Here is a 17,506-nt window from a genome sequence, read left to right as displayed (position 1 = left end):
GGGCTGCTTTGGTCCCTGGCTGGGTGGAAACTATATTTATTTGGACAAAAGTTGAAAAAAACTGTTTATTTAATAGGCAAAGCATTTACTAGTACAAAGAACTAATATTATTTAACAGTAAAGCTTTTTGCTGCTTTAAAAGTGATGATAAATTCAGAAAGTCTCTTTTGTGAGCTGTAATTTTACTTACTCAGTATCTTATCACACTTTTTGGTGTTGTAAATGCTGCAGCTCAGGCTTGGCTTGGTGGGCTACCAAGCTGTGAGCTGTAGCTGCTCTTTTGGGTGTTCACTTTAGAGTAGGCTTAAAGGGCTAAAGAAAAAGCAAAAACTCCAGTTCAGGGAACTCCTCTGCCTCAGCTAGCTAAAAACTGACTAAAAGCAAAGCTTTTAAAAGCTCTGTCTTGCTGTCTGTCTGTCTGCAAACAGCACAGTCCAGGAACAGGAATGTGGAGGAGTGAGTGCAGTTTCTGAGAAGAAACTCCACGCTGCTTTTCTCTCCTCCTTCACCCTCAGAGCTGTGGATATTCTCAGTTCAGTCAGAGAGAAAAAAAGAGAAAGATTTCTGCCAGGCTAAACCTGGGAAAAAGTCTGAGAGGAATGTAAACAATCTATTATCTTTTCTTGTTCACATTGTTTATGGATATGTTTTAGCACACTGACCTAAGTCCAGTGTACCAATCAGGTGAAATATTTTTACTTTAAGACCAATGGAATTAATGTTCAGGATTGTGGCAAACACATTTCTCTCATTCTCAGGATTTTTCACAGAGGTGCACAGAGAGAAATGAAAGAGAAAGCAATTTCTATTTCTGCTCTTTGTTTTTCCCACGTGGAATGTGTTTGGAGAATTGTTTCCCTGGGGTGAGTGCTGGGTTGGATTCTGGTGAGGATTGTTTGAGGCTGGTGGCCAATCCAACCCATCTGGGGCTGGATTCTCAAGAGAGTGCCACGAGTTGTGTGAGAGTCAGAGAAAGTAGTATGTAGTTTTAATATCCTCCTTATATATATATATATATTTATATATATTTATTTATATTTATATATTTATATATATATATATATGTTAATGTATTTTGGCATAGTTATAATAAAGAAATCATTCAGCCTTCTGAACTGAGTCAGAAATCAGCATTTCTTCCCATTGGGTTCGCCTGCATTTACAATCCAGGATGTTTTCTATAAAAGAGAGAAGTGCTTTTGAATAAATGCTCATTTTGCCTTGTGAAATGGTGCGAGTCCTGGCTCGACAGCGTCAAGAACCAACCTTAAAGGTGCAAAATTGATTATCCAAGCTGAGCAGAGCAGCTGGGGGATACCAGCATCACTCGGGGAGCCAGGCTGGGCACCAGGGCTGTGTTGAGTAACCACATCCCTGCCTTGTTCCCGCAGAGAAATCCGGCTCGGCTCCCTCCGGAGGCCCCTCCCGGCTCAGCAGCAGCTCCTCCTCCGAGTCCGGGAGCAGCAGCTCCAGCGGCTCCAGCTCGGACAGCAGCGACTCGGAATGAGCTCGGACACTGGGACACAGCCCCCAAACGGACACCCCTGCTCTGCAGTGTCCCCTCCCCTCCCTCCTCACCCTGCTCTCACCTGGGCAGCTGTTATCCCCTCTCTCTTTTCTCTGACTTTTTATTTTATTTTTTAACTCAGTGTTACAAATTTCCTTTTTTTTCCTTTTTTTTTTAATTTGTTTTTTTTGGGGGGTGGGGGGAGTGGGCTCACTTTTAATAGGTCAAAGATCTTTGAGTGTGTGTGTGTGTGACTAGACTTTATGACAAATAGTTCCCTTTGCATAAAGTCTCTAAAATTTGCATTTATCCGGAGAAAATTGGTCGGAAATGGAAGAACTTTGAGCTCTTAGCAGGAGATAAATAGACAATTCTGCAAGGTTTGTAGTACATTTCCCTCCCAGCCCTTCCCTCTCCCCAGAATATTCTCTTTTAATAAGCCTGCCTGGCTCACACAAGGTAAAAAACCATCTTTTTTTTAAGAAATCTCTGTAAAATGGTACTGTATCTGAAAGATGTTAGCTTTTGAACTAGTTGGTGTATTTGTTATTAGCACTAGTATTCTTAATCTCCAAGTCTACAGTGTGATGAAAATGTCAGATGCTATCATCTTTTTACATAAAAAAACAACAAAAAAAATCCAAAAAAATTCTCATGTACTGTGGATTGCTAACATGCTTTTTTTTTAATCTTGGTAGAGGCATAGGCACCTGTTCAGGAAGGTCTTGAAGCATGAATTTAACTTTTAAGCACACGAGCAATAGAAATGGTTGCATTTCTTGGTTTTCCACTCAAAAGCTTCACTTTTCCTGGGGATTCATTGGGAAGAAGGGAGCAATGACACGCTCAAGTTTCTTGGGAATGTTATTTTTCCCATTAAACAGCTGATTTCCAGGAAATGGGATGCTCTCTATGAAAGTTTTCATGGAATTGAGAGGAGTTTTTTTTGGCTGGGAGCTGTCAGCTGGAGGGATCCCTGCAGTGACCAGGAGGAGTCATGTGCTCCTTACTGGGCTCATCTTGGGCATTTTCTCCATGACCAACACCTCAGCCTGGGCTTAAAATAAAGCAGCACTTGAGCTCCAGCTGAGGCTGAGCTGGCAGGGGAAGTGGAGAGGGATTTTGTGTGGGTTTGGGCTTTTTGTGAGTTTGCTTTGGTTTTCTTCCCTCTCCTCATCGTTCTCCTAGAGAGGGGATGCTCCTCCTGTGTCAGGCAGGGTTTCAAATTCCAGGCACTGAAATGTTTTACCTCTATGAAAAGAAGAAAAAGGGGAGGGAGAAGAAAAAAAAAAGCTAATTTTTTTAAAGCTTGCTGTTTTTTTCAATCCAGCCTAATGTTTTGACCTCTGCTGCAATACACCCTGGTTTCAGTGTCCCTAATTTCATGTATATACCATGACTTTATTTATTAAACACCATTGGTTGTTTAAAACGTAATTAAACCTAACAAAAGCAAAGCTGGGGTTTTGCAGGCCAGCAGACAGGAAGACTTCTAATGAGGTTTTGAACCAGATTAAAAACAAACAAACAAAACAACAACAAAGCAAATAAAAACCCACAACTTTATTTATATACCTTGGACTTTCTACCTACAGGTGCTACAGTCCAGTCTCTTGTGTGTCTGCTGCTCTGTCATGTTTGGTGTGTTGTTTTTTTAATTTTTTTTCTCTCTTTTCACCCCAGCCCCCTTTTTTCCTGTTTTGTACAGATTTTGAAGACATACACTTCAATACAATTTTATTTTCTCAGTGGTCTTTTTTCCTCCCCTCATTTTTTCTTTTGGTAGAACAATGGGGGTTTTATCCTTTTCTAATCCAAACTTAGGAAAACACCAGTTCTGTAACTATATCAAATTTATAATCTGAGGGGCAGAAGTTTTATTGTAAAGAAAAAAAATATGTAGAAAGTTGAACAGAAAGTTCTGCCTTTCTGTCTCCAGCACCAGCCCCTAAAACTGCCTCTCCCCTGTGGGGTGGCCCTAAAAGCTCTGCACTTGCAGCTGCTCCCCTGCTCAGTGCCAGTCACCACTGCCCATCAGCCAAGGGTCATTTGCTGGACACTTGGGCCTCTCAAAAATGTGCTGCTGACCAGAGATTCTTTCCCACAGCAATTGGGAAAAAAAAAAAAAAATTGATTTTTACTGAAATTCATTATTTTTATTTTCCATTAACAATAGAATTCAGTTTTGATTTTTTTTTAAACCTCCCCCCAGACAGATCCCTGGTAATATATTTTTCAGAATTTACTATGAGGAAATGTAATATTCACCTAATTAAGAGCTTGGGTTTCTTTTTAACGGGGTTGGGTTTCACCTGTGTTTTCTCCTGTTGCCTGCGACTTGAATGATCGAAACCAAGGAATATTTTAAGGAATAATTGCAACCAATTCACTGCCATGGCTTTTGGATAAACAAATCCCAGTTTTCCCTTCCTGGGACCTTTTCCTGCGTGCTTGACCCTGAGCTGTGGTGGTGGCTTCTGTGGGGAGGACAAATTGGAGACGACAGCTTCACTGCCACAAGAAATAAAATGGGAATTTCATCTCTGGCATCAGGAACAGCCCCTGGAACACACAGACATCCCTCCAGGAGCCACGGGGCTGCCTCACCAGAATTAATTGGGAAAGCTGGAGCCAGAGGGTTGAGAAGCACGTGTGAGGTGCTGGGAAAAGGCGTGACCCGAGGAGGATCCCTGTTGGAGCTGGAAAACCATCCCAGCCCGGGGATTTTCCAAAAAACAACCTGCCAAGGCCACCACGGGATGGGAAGGATCTGCTGCACATCTTTGATCCACCAGCTGCAACTCGGGCTTCCACTTATTGGGAAACTTCGCGTGGAAAGTGAAATGGAGCAAGGAGAAATCCATTTTGGCATGACGGAGAGAAGAATTTGGTGATTCCTCACTTCCAAATGCTGTCCTTACACTTTTCCACTTCCCAGCTTATTTGTTGTGCTCTTTATCCCCACCACGTCCATGGGGGTGCCTCCTGTACATCCTGAGTTTCTCCAGGAAAGAAAAGATGTTTCCAGTCCAGAGTAAGTAGCAGCAGTCCTAAATGAGTTGGGAACTGAAGCAACAGAGCATTTATTTAACTGAATTTTACTGCATGACACGTCAGTCCAGATGTCGCAAAATAACTCGGAAATGATCAAACACACAGCGTTTGAAGAACATTTTTAAACTTAAGAATAAAAAAACAAAAAAAAAAAAAAGGAAAAAAAAAAATTAAAGTTTTTATGGTAGAATTTTTCTTGAATGAACAAAGTTTAACTTTGTTTTCCAGGGGAAACTTCACTGAAATCAGTATGATTTCATATGTATGCATACACACAGAGTTTTATTGAAAACTGCTTTTTTCGGACGAATTCCTGTTTTGACAAAATATCTGACCAGACCTTTCTCAATCAACCAGCATTACTGCACCTTTTAAAAAACTTTGTGAACCTTTTCTCTGATTGTAAACTCATCCTGTCTCATGGGACCAGAGGGAGATCCCCATCCCAGCGACCGAAGGAATCTCTCAGCTCTCTGCACACCAAATGTGTCATCTACACAACAAAATCATTTCAGTTTTTGTACTGATGTGGTTTGAACCTTGCCCACCCCCAGGGAGTGATGTTTCAGGGCTGTGTCACTGCTGGGAGGGTGGTGACCCCCAATCACACAAAAACATCATTTCTGGTTTTGGGGGATCCACAGCTGAGTTCCCCCTGAGCTCTCTTCCCTCTTCTCTATGTGGTAGAAGCAGACTGCAATTATCTAATCTAGTTCTTTCTCTGCTTTGGGGACTCTTAGAGCAGTTTTAATTTTGGTTTTTTTTTTTTTTCTTCCTTGTTTTGAAAGGAATGATGTTTTTTTAAAGCTGGGGTTGGAGCTGAGGGGAAGGGATCGGGACATGACAAAGATAAACCACAATGTTTTTAGTACTGGATTTTAAATTCTCAGTCTCTTCTTAACCCTGAGCAGTTACCACTAGGGTTAACTGGTGGGCAGGCTCTGCATCAGTAAAGAGAAATTTAGGATTCCTTACACAGCAGCGTTATCTTGCTTGAGCTGCATTTTGTAAAGAAAATGGTATTTGCATATCTTTTTAAAATGTCATTTTTAAAAAAATAAATTAAACCACCAGCTAGGATTTGACACAGGCCACTTAGAACACAGCCCTGATACTGGCATAACCAATCCAGAAAGATTTGTTGTTGTATTTTTTGTTTTGTTATTTTGGGGTTTTTTTAATATTTAAAAAAAAAGAAGAAGAAATTGTTACTTTTCTGTATGATGTGCATGCAAATTTACCGTAACTCTTTTTCTTAAAACTTTTTAGTGCCATTTCTAGTATATTCCTGTAAATGTCAGTTATTGAAAAGAAATGAGTCAATGTAAGTAGTTTAGCTTGTTTATTGCAAATTGCTGGCCTCAAACAAAACAGAATTTAAAAAAAAAGAGTTAGAAAGTAATCTTTGATGTTACTGGTAATCACGGACCCTGATCCTGGGGCATTCGTTTTGTTTTCATAATAAAAAGAAAAATTGTTTGGTGTGTGCAGTTTGATCCCATATTTTCCCCTCTCCTCACCTTTTCCAGGTGTGGCACTCAAACGTGGACTGAGCAGTGCCAGGAGCCAAACCCCAGGAGGTTGAATCCTGGTGCCACGAGGCCTGGAATAATTTGGAAGTTGTTTTGGGGAATGTCACCCTCAAGGGGCCGACTGCCCTTTGAGTGGGGGCAGCTCTGGGGTGTCTGAACCACTGCTGAGAACCTGGAATAAAACTGCTTTAAATCCCCTTTTTTTGGTGAGGGAAACTCAGCTGCTCTCATGTCCCTGGGCAGCCAAGGAAGGGCTTGAGCTCTTCCCAGCATCTTACACTCTGCAGGGTCTTAAATTCTGTGAGAATTGCTCCTGGCTGAGGTAAGTTGGGCTGAAAGGAGATCAGATTTTACCCGGGTGTGCTGCTGGCTTCTGGGAAGCCACCAGGACCTGCAGGAAGCAGAGGGACTGTGTCCCCTGCTCTGTGAGCTCAGGGTGACCTGGCAGGCTCAGCCTGGCAAGGGGGGCCTGGAGCAGCTGTGCCAGTGCCAGCAGAGTCCTGGCATTGCTGTGCAGGGGCCAGGATCTATTTTGGGCACCAGGGAGGATTGGGGTTGGTTTTGCCCTTTGCTTTTTGTGCGAGGTGGGGTTGCCAGAGCCAGGCTGCCCCAGGGTTAATCTTTCTCTAACCCTGTTCCTGCTCACTGCCTCTCCAAGGCTTCAGCACAAAACTCTGCTCTTGTACCAGTGACACTCCCGTGGGCTGTTTGTCCCCCAAATAATCTCCTGTGGGGCGGGTGAGGATGTTTCTGTAGCGTTTGCAGGTGAGTTGTTTCTAGGGGCAGCGAGCAGAGCTGTTTCTTCAGGCTGGGAGGAGGTTGAGGACATGATTGAGGTTCAGCTCTCACTGCTCATGCCTCGAATCCTGGGGCTGGGTCTGCCACAGGACATGGAGGGGCTGGAATGAGTCCAGAGAAGGGAACAGAGCTGGGGAAGGCTCTGGAAAGTGTGTCCTGAGAGGGCTCAGCCTGGAGGAAAAGGGGGCTCAGGGAAGACCTTCCTCTGCAGCTGCCTAAACCGAGCTTGTGGAGTTTGGTCTCTCCCAGGACAAAAAGAACAGCCTCAAGCTGCAGCAGGGGAGGTTCAGGTTGGACAGCAGGAGCAATTCCTTTGAGGAAAGGGTGCTCGGGCCTTGGAGGGGCTGCCCAGGGAGGTTTGGAGTGCCCATCCCTGGAGGTGCCCACAGAAGGGCTGGGGACAAGGTGGGCATCGGTCACAAGCTGGGTGTGACAATCTCTGAGGTGTTTTCCATAATAATTCCCTCATTCAGTGTGACCCCCAAGCTTTCCTTGTCCTGAAAGTGCTGCTGGCCTTGGGGAGCTGGAGGAGCCTCCCCTGCAGCTCCCAGGCCAGTGCTGTGCTCTGGGAGCCCCACCAGTAACTGAGGGGATTCCTCCCTCCCAAAAGGGGAATGCCAGAAGCTGTCACCTGTACCAGAGCCATGGACATGCAGGGGAGAAACAGCCACTCAAAAAGCTGCATTCAAATCATTTTAATGCACTTTATCAAAGAGGCTACAACAGTGTTTGAAACAAGTGCATCACAACCACGCAGCTGGCTTACAGAACAGCCACAGCAGCCACTCCACAACCCTGCTGTGACCAGTGACACACAGAAATGGAAAACTACAGTCACATTCACAGAGATGGAAGGACAACTCATCCTCTTCTTCCTGCACTGTCACATCCAGCCTCCATCCTGGAAGAATTTATGCACATTCTTACGGGTTTAGTCTTGTATAGTCCAATTAACGCTCTGCAAAATAACTGAATTTTGGTTTACCAGCCACGTTAACAAAAAGAGACTGATTATACCCAAAATAAGCATCTTTCTTCCTTGCTGAAATTAAAAAGAAAATAAGTGTTGGATTTCTTTTTCTATAAGAAAAGAAAACGAACAGCTGGTTTGGGGGATGTGCTGTTCCTTAAACTCCCAGAGTTCACGTGCTCCCCAGGGCTGGCCTGGAACCCCCCCCTCTCTCCTGCTTCTCCAGGTGAATCCACCTGCAGTTCCCAGGGGAGCTCTGGGCCCAGCCTCCTGCCTGTTTGAGTAAATAATTCCTGCTCACTCAGGCAGGAGCTGGAGGCCCAGGTGGGTCACACATCCCTGGCACTGCTCCCCCGGCACCTCGCCGAGCCTCGCTGGGTTTGTGAATCTCACTGAACGCTTGCACTGGGTTCAAAAACATTTATTCACTGAGTTGTTTCTCCTCCAGAGCCAGTCCTGACAAAACCAAGAGGGTTATTTGTGTGCAGAGCAAAGCAGCGAGGTCCAGCAGCTTTAAATCTATGAGCACACACACAAGGTATCAAACACCAACACATGCAGGAATAGTGCTTTTAAAAAAAAAAACAACAAGCTGCCTATTGTTTGCAGGGCTGAGTACACCAAACCTCTATGATTTCACTCTAGAACAGGTGTGTTCTGCTCAGTACATTGAGTTCAGCAAGGCTGTGTCTGTGTGTTTGTTGTAGCATTTCACCCACACGGGAGAGGTGGAAGAGATTCTTCACTGTATTTAAAAAAAAATAAATAAAATAAAGTGCTCCAAAAAATGCAAAGGAGGTTTTAGATAAATAGAACAGAAGTAATGACTGTGCCTAATAATAGGCAGGTAAATAATCCATCCTGAAGCTGACATCAAATGCTGATTTGCCTGGAGCTAAGCCTGTGCCCAGGCACTGCTGCCTTGCACACATGGCCTAGGCAGGACAGGAAGGGCAGAACCCTGAAGAACTTTCATGCTGAACCCTGGGTACATAATTCACACCCCTGGAAGTGGTAGTTTTGTTTCTAACAGAGATTCAGGTGCTTGCTGGGCTGAGTTTCTCAGCGTGAAAAGTCAGGATTCAGCAGAAACTTAAACCTGAAAGCAGCAGCCTCTGTGCCCAAGCAGGGCAGTGCTTCTCCCTCCTAAAATCCTCCGGTTAATTGTAACAATCCCAGACGCAACTTCGAAAGTACATGCACCAAACCTACAATCCAACCTGAACTAGAAGTGAAACCCTTCCAAGCTACTGCATGCATTAAAACTTGAATGCAAAGCAAACTCCAGTGGCCTCTGTCCTTCTGCAGCCCATCTCAGGAGTGGCTCTGTGCTGTGCAGCAGCTTCAGGACGTCTGTGTATTTACAGGGAGTTCTTGCTGCTGCTTTCCTGGGCCTGTCCCTCCCTTTTGGGTGGTTCATGGGGGATCTGTTCCTGAAAGGAGTCAGCCCCCCTGATTCCAGAGCTCCTGTTATTTCCATGATCCCACACCGTGGGATCAGAGAGAACCTTGGCTTTGCATGAAAACTCCAGCACACCTTTCCCTACCAGGTGTTTTGAAGGTTCGGATTAAATTCTCAACACATTCTCTCCCTGTTCCCACAACAAACCACTCCATTCCCTGGCTGGAAGAGACCACTTCGGGGCAGGAATTAAAGACAGACAGGGCAAACAGAACAAGTGATGGCCAGATGGTTTTGGAGATCAACTTCTTAAAACCACAGCCTTGATGGGAACAGATCTGTGCTCGCCTCTGTCCCACCAGCATTCCCAGAGCTCTGGAAATGCACCAGGACTGGCCAGGAGGGGTGGCTGGGGACGGTGCCCAGGTGCCAGCGGGTGTTTCTCAGGGCACACGAGCCTCTTAGAAGCAACACACGGTCCAGCACGGCCCCTGCCAAGATGCTGGGCAGCACCAGGCCCGAGAGCTCCCCAGCCAGACTGGGTTTGCTGCACACACTCGCCGACATGCACAATGGGAGTCTCTAAACAGCAAAATCAAACAGAAACAACCAAACTTCAGCCTTCCCGCACCGCTGCTTCCTGCGGGGCTGTGAGAGGCTGGCGCACACCCACCTCCCCCAGCTCTGCTTCCTCTCCACGTGCGGATTCCTACGGGGAATTACATAATCGCACAAAACTTGGACTGCCCCGTGTCCCTGGAGACATCCAGCTTGTTTTTGTCCCGCACCAGGATGGCCTCGTTGCCGTACTGCGAGTACCACATGCTCCTGCTGCGGCTCAGGTAGGTGTTGGGGGGAGCCGACTCCAGTTTCTGCTGCTGCTGCTGCCAGATGAGCAGGGAGGTGTCCCGGTACCTCAGGCGGGCGTAGCCCTCGGACAAAGCTTTCTCCGGCAGGGGCACCCTCCCGTTCATCACCGGCTCGCTCATCTGCCCCAGGAGAGCTCCACCAACGGGAGCTCCTTCCCAGCAGCTCCGCAAGAATCCCCGCTGGCTCTGTCCAGGTCGGCGGCTACTGCTTGGAGCTCAAGGGAGAACATCCCAGGGGATCCACGAGCGGCTGGCAGGGCTCAGGAGAGGGAGCAGGGCGCTAAAATCGCAGCAGGCAGCCCGGCCTTGCTTAGAAACCACGCCAGGACTTCTCTGAGAGCTCATCCAGCGGTGCTCCATGCTGGGAGGGGCCCACACGTGCTGTTTGTTGACAGTCCATGAAGCGTCTCCATAGGTACGAGCAGGGCCTGGATGAGCTGAATTCCCTGGAGAAGGGGTCCCGAAGGCGTCAGAGGCCGGAGGTGGCCGGGCCCGAGCACGGCCTGTCCCCGAGGATGGACGGGCGCCCGGCGCGTCACGCGCCCAGGGATGCAGGAGAAGATGCTGCCCGGCCCCGCCGGTGGTACCCGAGCTGCGCCGGGTGCTGGGGGGGCCCGGCACCTCCGGACGGCACCTGCGGCACACAGCAGGGTCACCCCACGGCTGCCACCGGGGTCCCCGCCCTGCCAGCCCGCCAGCCTCCCTCTCCGTGCCCCCGCACCCACCTCCCGCCCGCAGACCCTTCCAGCGGCACCCCCCGGTTCTCTCGCACCCCCCGGCGCTGCCCGCCCGCAGCCGGGGGTCCCACGCCGCCCCCCGGCCCCACCGTGCTGCGCTGCCCGGCCCGGCCCGGCCCGGCTCGGCTCGGCCGCGGAGGCTCCGCCCGCCGTGATGCGCCCGGGAGGAGCCACGGCCGGGGCGGCGGGGAGGGCGGGGAGCGGCTCCGGTGGGGCGGGGGGCGGCACGGGGGGACCCGAGGGGGTGGGGGCATGGGGGGTGTGATACTGGGCTCCCCGCTTTGGGAGAGGGGGGCCGGGGGTGGCAGTGGGTACCCGAGTGGGGTGTGGGGGCCCGGGGATGTCAGGAGGGTACCCCAAGGTGGATCTGTGGGTCCGGGGGTGGCAGTGGGTACCCGAGTGGGGTGTGGGGGTCCGGGGATGGCAGTGGGGTACCCCAAGGTGGGTCCGGGAATATTGGGTATGATATTGAGCTCCCCACTTTGGATTTTGGGTCCGGGGATGGCAGTGGGGTACCCCAAGGTGGGTCCGGGAATATTGGGTATGATATTGAGCTCCCCACTTTGGATTTTGGGTCCGGGGATGGCAGTGAGGTACCCCAAGGTGGGTGCGGGCATTTGGGGTGTGATACTGAGCTCCCCACTTTGGATGCTTGCATCCAGGGATGGCAGTGGGGTACCCGAGTGGGGTGTGTGGGAGCAGGGGTGGTAGTGGGGTACCTCAAGGTGGATTTGTGACTGGGGATGGCAGTGGGGTACCTCAAGGTGGATTTGTGACTGGGGATGGCAGTGGGGTACCTCAAGGTGGATTTGTGGATCCAGGGATGGCAGTGGGTACCCCAAGGTGGATTTGTGACTGGGGATGGCAGTGGGGTACCCCAAGGTGGATTTGTGACTGGGGATGGCAGTGGGGTACCCCAAGGTGGATTTGTGGCTCCGGGGATGGCAGTGGGGTACCTCAAGGTGGATTTGTGGCTCCGGGGATGGCAGTGGGGTACCCCACGGTGGATGTGTGGCTCTGGGGGTGGCACACCCACCCCCAGTGGGTGTGAGAGTCCCAGGGGTGTCACCCAGCGCTGGATGTGCAGTGTTGTAATGGGACACCCAGTCCAGCGTGTGCTGAGCCCATACTGGGAGCACTGGGGCTGAGCTGGGGGAATCCTCTCCCAAGTGCTGTCCCGGCTGCCACAGGCTGGGATTTCCAGCCCTCTCTCCTTTCTGGTGGGTGCTGGGAAGGTGCAGCACCCTTTGTACCCCTTTGGGCTCCCCACCACGGGCTGAGGACAGGCAGGGACACCCCTGAGTGCTGCCAGCCTCATGCCACTGTCCCCATGAGCTGCGTGGGGAGGGAGCACCCGAGCAGCCCCTCCTTGACCTCCTCCCATCACCCCTGCCTGCCCCGACCTCTCCTTATCCCGCCTGCCCCCGGCCAGCACAGCACGAAATATGTTTTGAAGAGAGCTGCAGGGTTTATTCTTTCCCTGCTGATGCTAAATTTAAGCTCCCAATCTTCTTATCTCCTGTGAAGGCAGCGCCATCTAATCTCCTGCGAAGGACCCGGTGCATTTACCCGAGCAGGGCTACTCCAGAGCTACTCCAGAGCTACTCCTGGTTGTTCCTGTGGGCCTTCCCGGACACAAACGAGGGGCTGTGGTTTGCTTCTGTCAGAGGGAAGGCATGCTGCAATCCCCTGCTCCCAGGAGATTTAGGCCAAACACAAAGAGGGAAGCAGAGAGGAAAAAAATAAAAAAAAAAAAAAGGAATGACCACACTATTAAAATGTTTATTATCAGAAACATCCTGACTCTGCTGTTTAATCTGCTTCCTGCTAGTGAGGAGCAGCCAGCCCTCGTGGAAGCTGCAGAAAAAAAGTGGGAAATCCTTTAGTGGACAGGATTTTTTTAAGGCTTTCTTGGTGTTGCCTGTAAAATTCCTGGCTCTGTTACCACCAAACGAACAGAAGTTGGTAAGGGGGGGTGGGTGCACTGACGAGTAGGATTGGAACCTGCCACCAACCTCCCCTCAGCCCATTGCTGGGAGTCCCTTGAGTCAGGACCCTTCCCAAATCAGCCACGGAGGCAGCAGCAGGGGAATGGATGAGCTGAAATCCAGGTGCTGCTCAGTCAATTCTTTGTTCCTCTGCACCTTCCTCCCAGGAAATCTCTGCTCTGCCACCCCTGAGCTGCCTCAGGCTGTGCCATGGCTGCAGAGAGGTTGGGCTGGGCTGGGCTCTTTCTGCCTCTTGCCCAGCTCCAGGGCTGTGAACGCCCCAGGTCTGGCTGATTTTGATGGGAAACCTGCTGGGATGGAGCCCTGTGGAGGATTCTTGATTAGTGAGGGTGTCCCAGGGTCAGCGTTCAGGAGCACACAGAATCACAGGATATCCTTATCTGCAGGTGATTTTATTGAGAGCTCTGGGAATCAGGGGTCCAGACCCAAATCTGACTCTGACACGGCTTTTGAGCTGAACGTATTTTATATTCTATTCTTATATAACTTACATATTCATTATTAAACTTATGTTGTTCTATTGTATACATTGACATGAGTTTCTTGTGATCTTTCTTAGGCCCCTGACCACAGTTTCTCATGATTATACTTACAATTAAACAGTAATTATATTTAATTACTAAACAATCATCACATCTAACAATTATATCATTTATCATGTACTAGCTACACAGGTGCTGTTCTAGCAAAGTACAAAGTCTTCATGTACCCAGGGTATTTATTTATCTTTTCAGGGCCTGCTAAGCTTAATTTTCCTTTTAACCCTAAATCCCCATGATTTTAAACCCCTTTTATATCACCAGCAGCACAGTGATGGCGCTGGGAGCTGCTAACTGGTGCCTGCAGGTGTTCAGCCCAGCTGGGGCATCCCAAAATGAGGCTTTTCCACAGAGAAAGACCCAGGGAAGTGCCAGCTCCACTTTCTTGGTGCCCGAGGTCAGAACCTTCACCAGAGGAGCTGCACTCAGGCTAAACAAAGAGTGGCTGAGTGCTCCAGTGCAGGAGGATGTTGCAGAATTTCTGAGAGACAGAGGTCATGATTTATGTTTGGAATGAGGTTTGATCTACCCAGTCAGACTAGACCCTGATAAGTGGCCTTGATGGGGCCTCGAAACCTTTGATGCAGTGAGAATTCAGTTGTGGCACAGTCAGAAATTATGTGAAGGTCACTAAAAAGTAATGAGCTATTCGAGCATCAATTAGAGCAGAGCTGCAGTGTGAAAAGTTTGACCAACTTAGGGCAAAGGTAAACAATGTTAGTGTGCCAATCAGAGTGTCTTTGTAACTGTAAACTATGTAGAAGCTTATATAAACTACCATCTTAGCTCCAATAAAGGGAGAACGTTTGATTAACCACATTGGTTCAGATCTGCGTTTGTCCTTCCTGTCCAGCTTCCCATTTTCCTGAGATTTCCTTGGCTTTTGGAGGAGAATCCAGTTCAGCCCTTCTGCCTCGCAGGGAGCTGTGCCAGCTTCATTTTCCTGCTCCTTTCCGTGGTGACAGGCAGCTCCTGGAGGTGGCTCCTGCAGGAAAAGCTCTGCTGGCAGCGCAGGATGATAATTGCAGATAATTGCAGCGGCTGCGGCAGGGTGCACCTTGTCTGGGCAGGTAGATCAGGTGTGTGATGAGCCAGCCAGAGGATTATTGTCTGGAGCCAGCAGCTGAACGCTTTGGTGGCCCTGTGCTTTCCCCCCTTTGGCGGGTGTCGATCGAGCAGTGGGTTTGCAAAGCTTTCCTAAAATAGTGGGTGGAAGGAGATCACGGAATCGGAGGGCATGCTGCAAATGGCACGCAGGCTGGGTGGCAGCCGCCGGGCCGGACTCGTCCCTGGCTCCGCTGCACGCCTGGGCTCCTCCAGAAGGTGGCAATGGCAATCCACAGACGCTGCCCGGCTGCCAAAAGAGGATTTCCCGGCCGGTGTTTAAGGGATGCTTGCAGAGGAGCTGCGCCGTGGCTGCTTCTCTGCGCGTGGGGAACTCTGGAGTGACGCCAAACGTTGCAGGGAATACGCTTTTCTTGGAAATGTGCGCACGTCCTGGGTATTTTGGGGTTGGTTTGTAAGGTATGGTATCCTCTTACATGTTAGCGCGTTTTATTTCCTTCCTTCCTTCTTTCTTTCCACTCCTCCCTTCCTTCCACTGGTTCTGCCTATTCCATGCAGGATGGGATGTCCCCAGCGAGCTCTGTGCCACCGCTTCACCAGCCAGGTCCCCCTCACATTGCCTGTGGGTTGGGACCCGAGCTTGTGTGTACACAGGAGACATTTGGGGCTGAAAAAAAAATCAGTGTTTCCTCTGGCAGCATCTTCCCGGAGCATCCAGGGCTTCTCCGGGGCAAGGAGCTGGAACAAAAGCACGAGGAGCAAAGACTGAGAGGAGAGAAGCTCCACGCTGGGACCTCAGCAGAGTGTGGTGGCAGTTCCTGCCCTGCCCAGCTGCCATTCCCTGTCCTTCCCTGGCTGTCCTTCCCTGTCTGTCTGTCCTTCCCTGGCTGTCTGTCCTTCCCTGTCTGTCATTCCCGCAGTGCCAAGAGGCAAGAGAAGGGACCACCAGCCCCAGCACAAAATCCAACCTCTTGAATTCATCCAAGCTCCCTTTTAAGTTTAGGTGCACTTTGAAACAGGCACCTGGCTCCTCTCCACACCCATCCCATCCTCTTGCAGGACACTTTGTACAATCTGGAGCTCACAGCTCACCAGCCTGTGCTGGATTCAAGCTCCTCCTGAGCCCGGCTGCGCAGGTTTTGGTTGTTTTTGTTTTTCCTGCTCTCAGAAATGCCTCTGCCATCAGCCCTTTGCTGCAGAGGTAGGCGAGGAGCGTGCTTGCTCCAACACCTCCCACGCAGAGCCTGGCTCTGCAGCTGCAGGGATTGCTCCCAAGTGTCCAGGGGCCAAGAACGCTTTTTATTACTCAGTAAAAAAGGCTAGGCTGCGGCTCGAAGCTTTAATTATGCACATACAATAAACTCCTCTGTTGTCATCTACCTACAGACCTGACCTCACATGGCAGGCTGGCTCTAAAACCAAAATTATCCCTGGCACGACTCCACTGCCTTCAGCAGCCTCGTGATCCCTGCCCATGGGTGCAGTTGGAGGGCAGAAACGCTTGGTGAGGAGCTAAAAGAGCAAGAAAGAAATTCTGAGAAAGCACCTCCTCGGGGTATGGGGAGTGTGGGCTGAGATCTGGATACTCCCAGGGCAGGGCGCAGCTCTGATGGGGAGACTGGAGCGTGTGGATGCTGCTCCCTCTTGGATGGAGCTGCTCACACCCTGCCCTGGCCCAGGGCACAGCCGGGCCGAGCTCTGCACAGCTCAAAAAAAAAACCCCAAAACTTTCCTTGGAATATTAACCAATTGTTTTCGTCGGAGAGATCCTCATTCCTAGATTGAAAACGAAGGATCATGGCTGTAGAGTTGTTCTTTCTCCTTTATCTCCGCCTGGATCCATTTGGAAGAGATTAGTGTTGCATTTGTTTGACATCCAGGTTAATAGCTTCCCTTCGTCCCAGTCCCGGCTTCCGCTTTTGGCTATCTGGAAAGCCGGGCTGGAAATTAATCGGCAAACTCTGGGGAGAAAACCTCGGAAGAAAACTCAGAACAGATTTGAAAAGAGGCTGTTCTAAGCCGCGCTGATTTGGAAGGAAGCCACCGGTGAAAATTAGCGATTTTTCAAGAGTTTGCTGCCAAGGAGTTAATGCCCGAGAGTCGAGGTTTTTAATAAATACGCCGGTAATTAATTATAGGAGTCGTCCTCCCGTTTGAAAGGCAAGGAACGCGATCGCTTGTTTGGGTTCAACACCTCCCCTGCAGTGTTTGCAACCCAAACGGGATGAGGAGTGGGAGCGAGGGGTGGGACGGAGCGGGGTCTGGGGAGGGGTACCCCAAAAAGTGGGGTCTGCGGAGAACCGGGGCTCCGGGCGGCTTTCCCGGAATAGGGAGGGGAGCGGCAGCGGCGGGAGGGAGGGATACAAGGGAGGGGAGAGGGAGGGGGAAAAAAAACCAAACCAAACCAACCAAAAAAAAAAAAAAAACCAAAAAAAAACAAACAAAAAAAAAAACCCAAAAAAAACCACACACAAAAAAAAAAAAAAAAACAACAAACAAAAAAACAACAACAACAAAAAAAAAACCAAAAACAAAAAACCCAAAACAAACAAAAACCCAAAAAAACCAACAAAAAAAAAAAAACCAAAACAAAAAACCCAAACCAAAACAAACAAAAAACCCCCCAAAAAACCCCAAAAACAAATAAACAAAATTAAAAAAAACAAACCAAAACCAAACCAAAACCAAAACCAACTCAAAAAAAAACCCCAAAAAACCCCAACCCCCCCCAAAAAAAAACCCATAAAAAAAAAAAAAACAGGAAAAATAAAAAAGAAGAGGGGGGAAAAAAGGAAAAATTATTAGGGGGGAGAAAGCAGGGGGGGAGGCAAAGCGTGGGCAAGGCCGGCAGCGCGGCTCCGCAGACAAAGGGGCGCGGGGCGGGCCGGGGGCGGGCCGGGGCCGCTCCCGCCCGGGGCGGGGAGAGCTCCGCTCGTCCCCCCGGCCGCAAGTTCGGCCGGAGTTGCGGTGACCCCGTCCGCCCGTCCGTCGGTCCGTCCGCCGCTTTGTTCGCGGAGCATGCAG

At 49.5% G+C, this 17,506-nt stretch overlaps 2 protein-coding genes across 3 annotated transcripts in view; one reads left to right on the top strand and one right to left on the bottom strand.

The window, feature by feature from the left end:
- The window catches only part of BRD3 (bromodomain containing 3), a 36,728-nt gene extending 30,683 nt beyond the window's left edge, over positions 1–6,045 (top strand). For both annotated transcript variants that reach the window (XM_085594202.1, XM_085594203.1), the window contains exon 12: positions 1,392–6,045. In XM_085594202.1, the coding sequence (XP_085450328.1) occupies positions 1,392–1,507 (116 nt within the window). In that variant the 3' untranslated portion in view covers positions 1,508–6,045. The remainder of the gene's footprint in view (positions 1–1,391) is intronic.
- A 1,526-nt stretch (positions 6,046–7,571) lies between these two features.
- Positions 7,572–11,065, bottom strand: BRD3OS (BRD3 opposite strand). The gene is made up of 2 exons (XM_031506304.3): positions 10,959–11,065; positions 7,572–10,766 (listed from the first exon to the last, which is right to left on the bottom strand). The coding sequence occupies exon 2, from the start codon at positions 10,250–10,252 to the stop codon at positions 9,983–9,985; it is 270 nt and encodes an 89-aa protein (XP_031362164.1). The 5' UTR covers positions 10,253–10,766; positions 10,959–11,065; the 3' UTR covers positions 7,572–9,982.
- Between the last annotated feature and the right edge of the window lie 6,441 nt (positions 11,066–17,506).

The sequence above is a fragment of the Lonchura striata genome, chromosome 17, assembly GCF_050655825.1.
Source record: "Lonchura striata isolate lonStrDom1 chromosome 17, ASM5065582v1, whole genome shotgun sequence".
NCBI lineage: Eukaryota > Metazoa > Chordata > Aves > Passeriformes > Estrildidae > Lonchura > Lonchura striata.
This window is presented reverse-complemented; position numbering and strand designations above follow the sequence as displayed.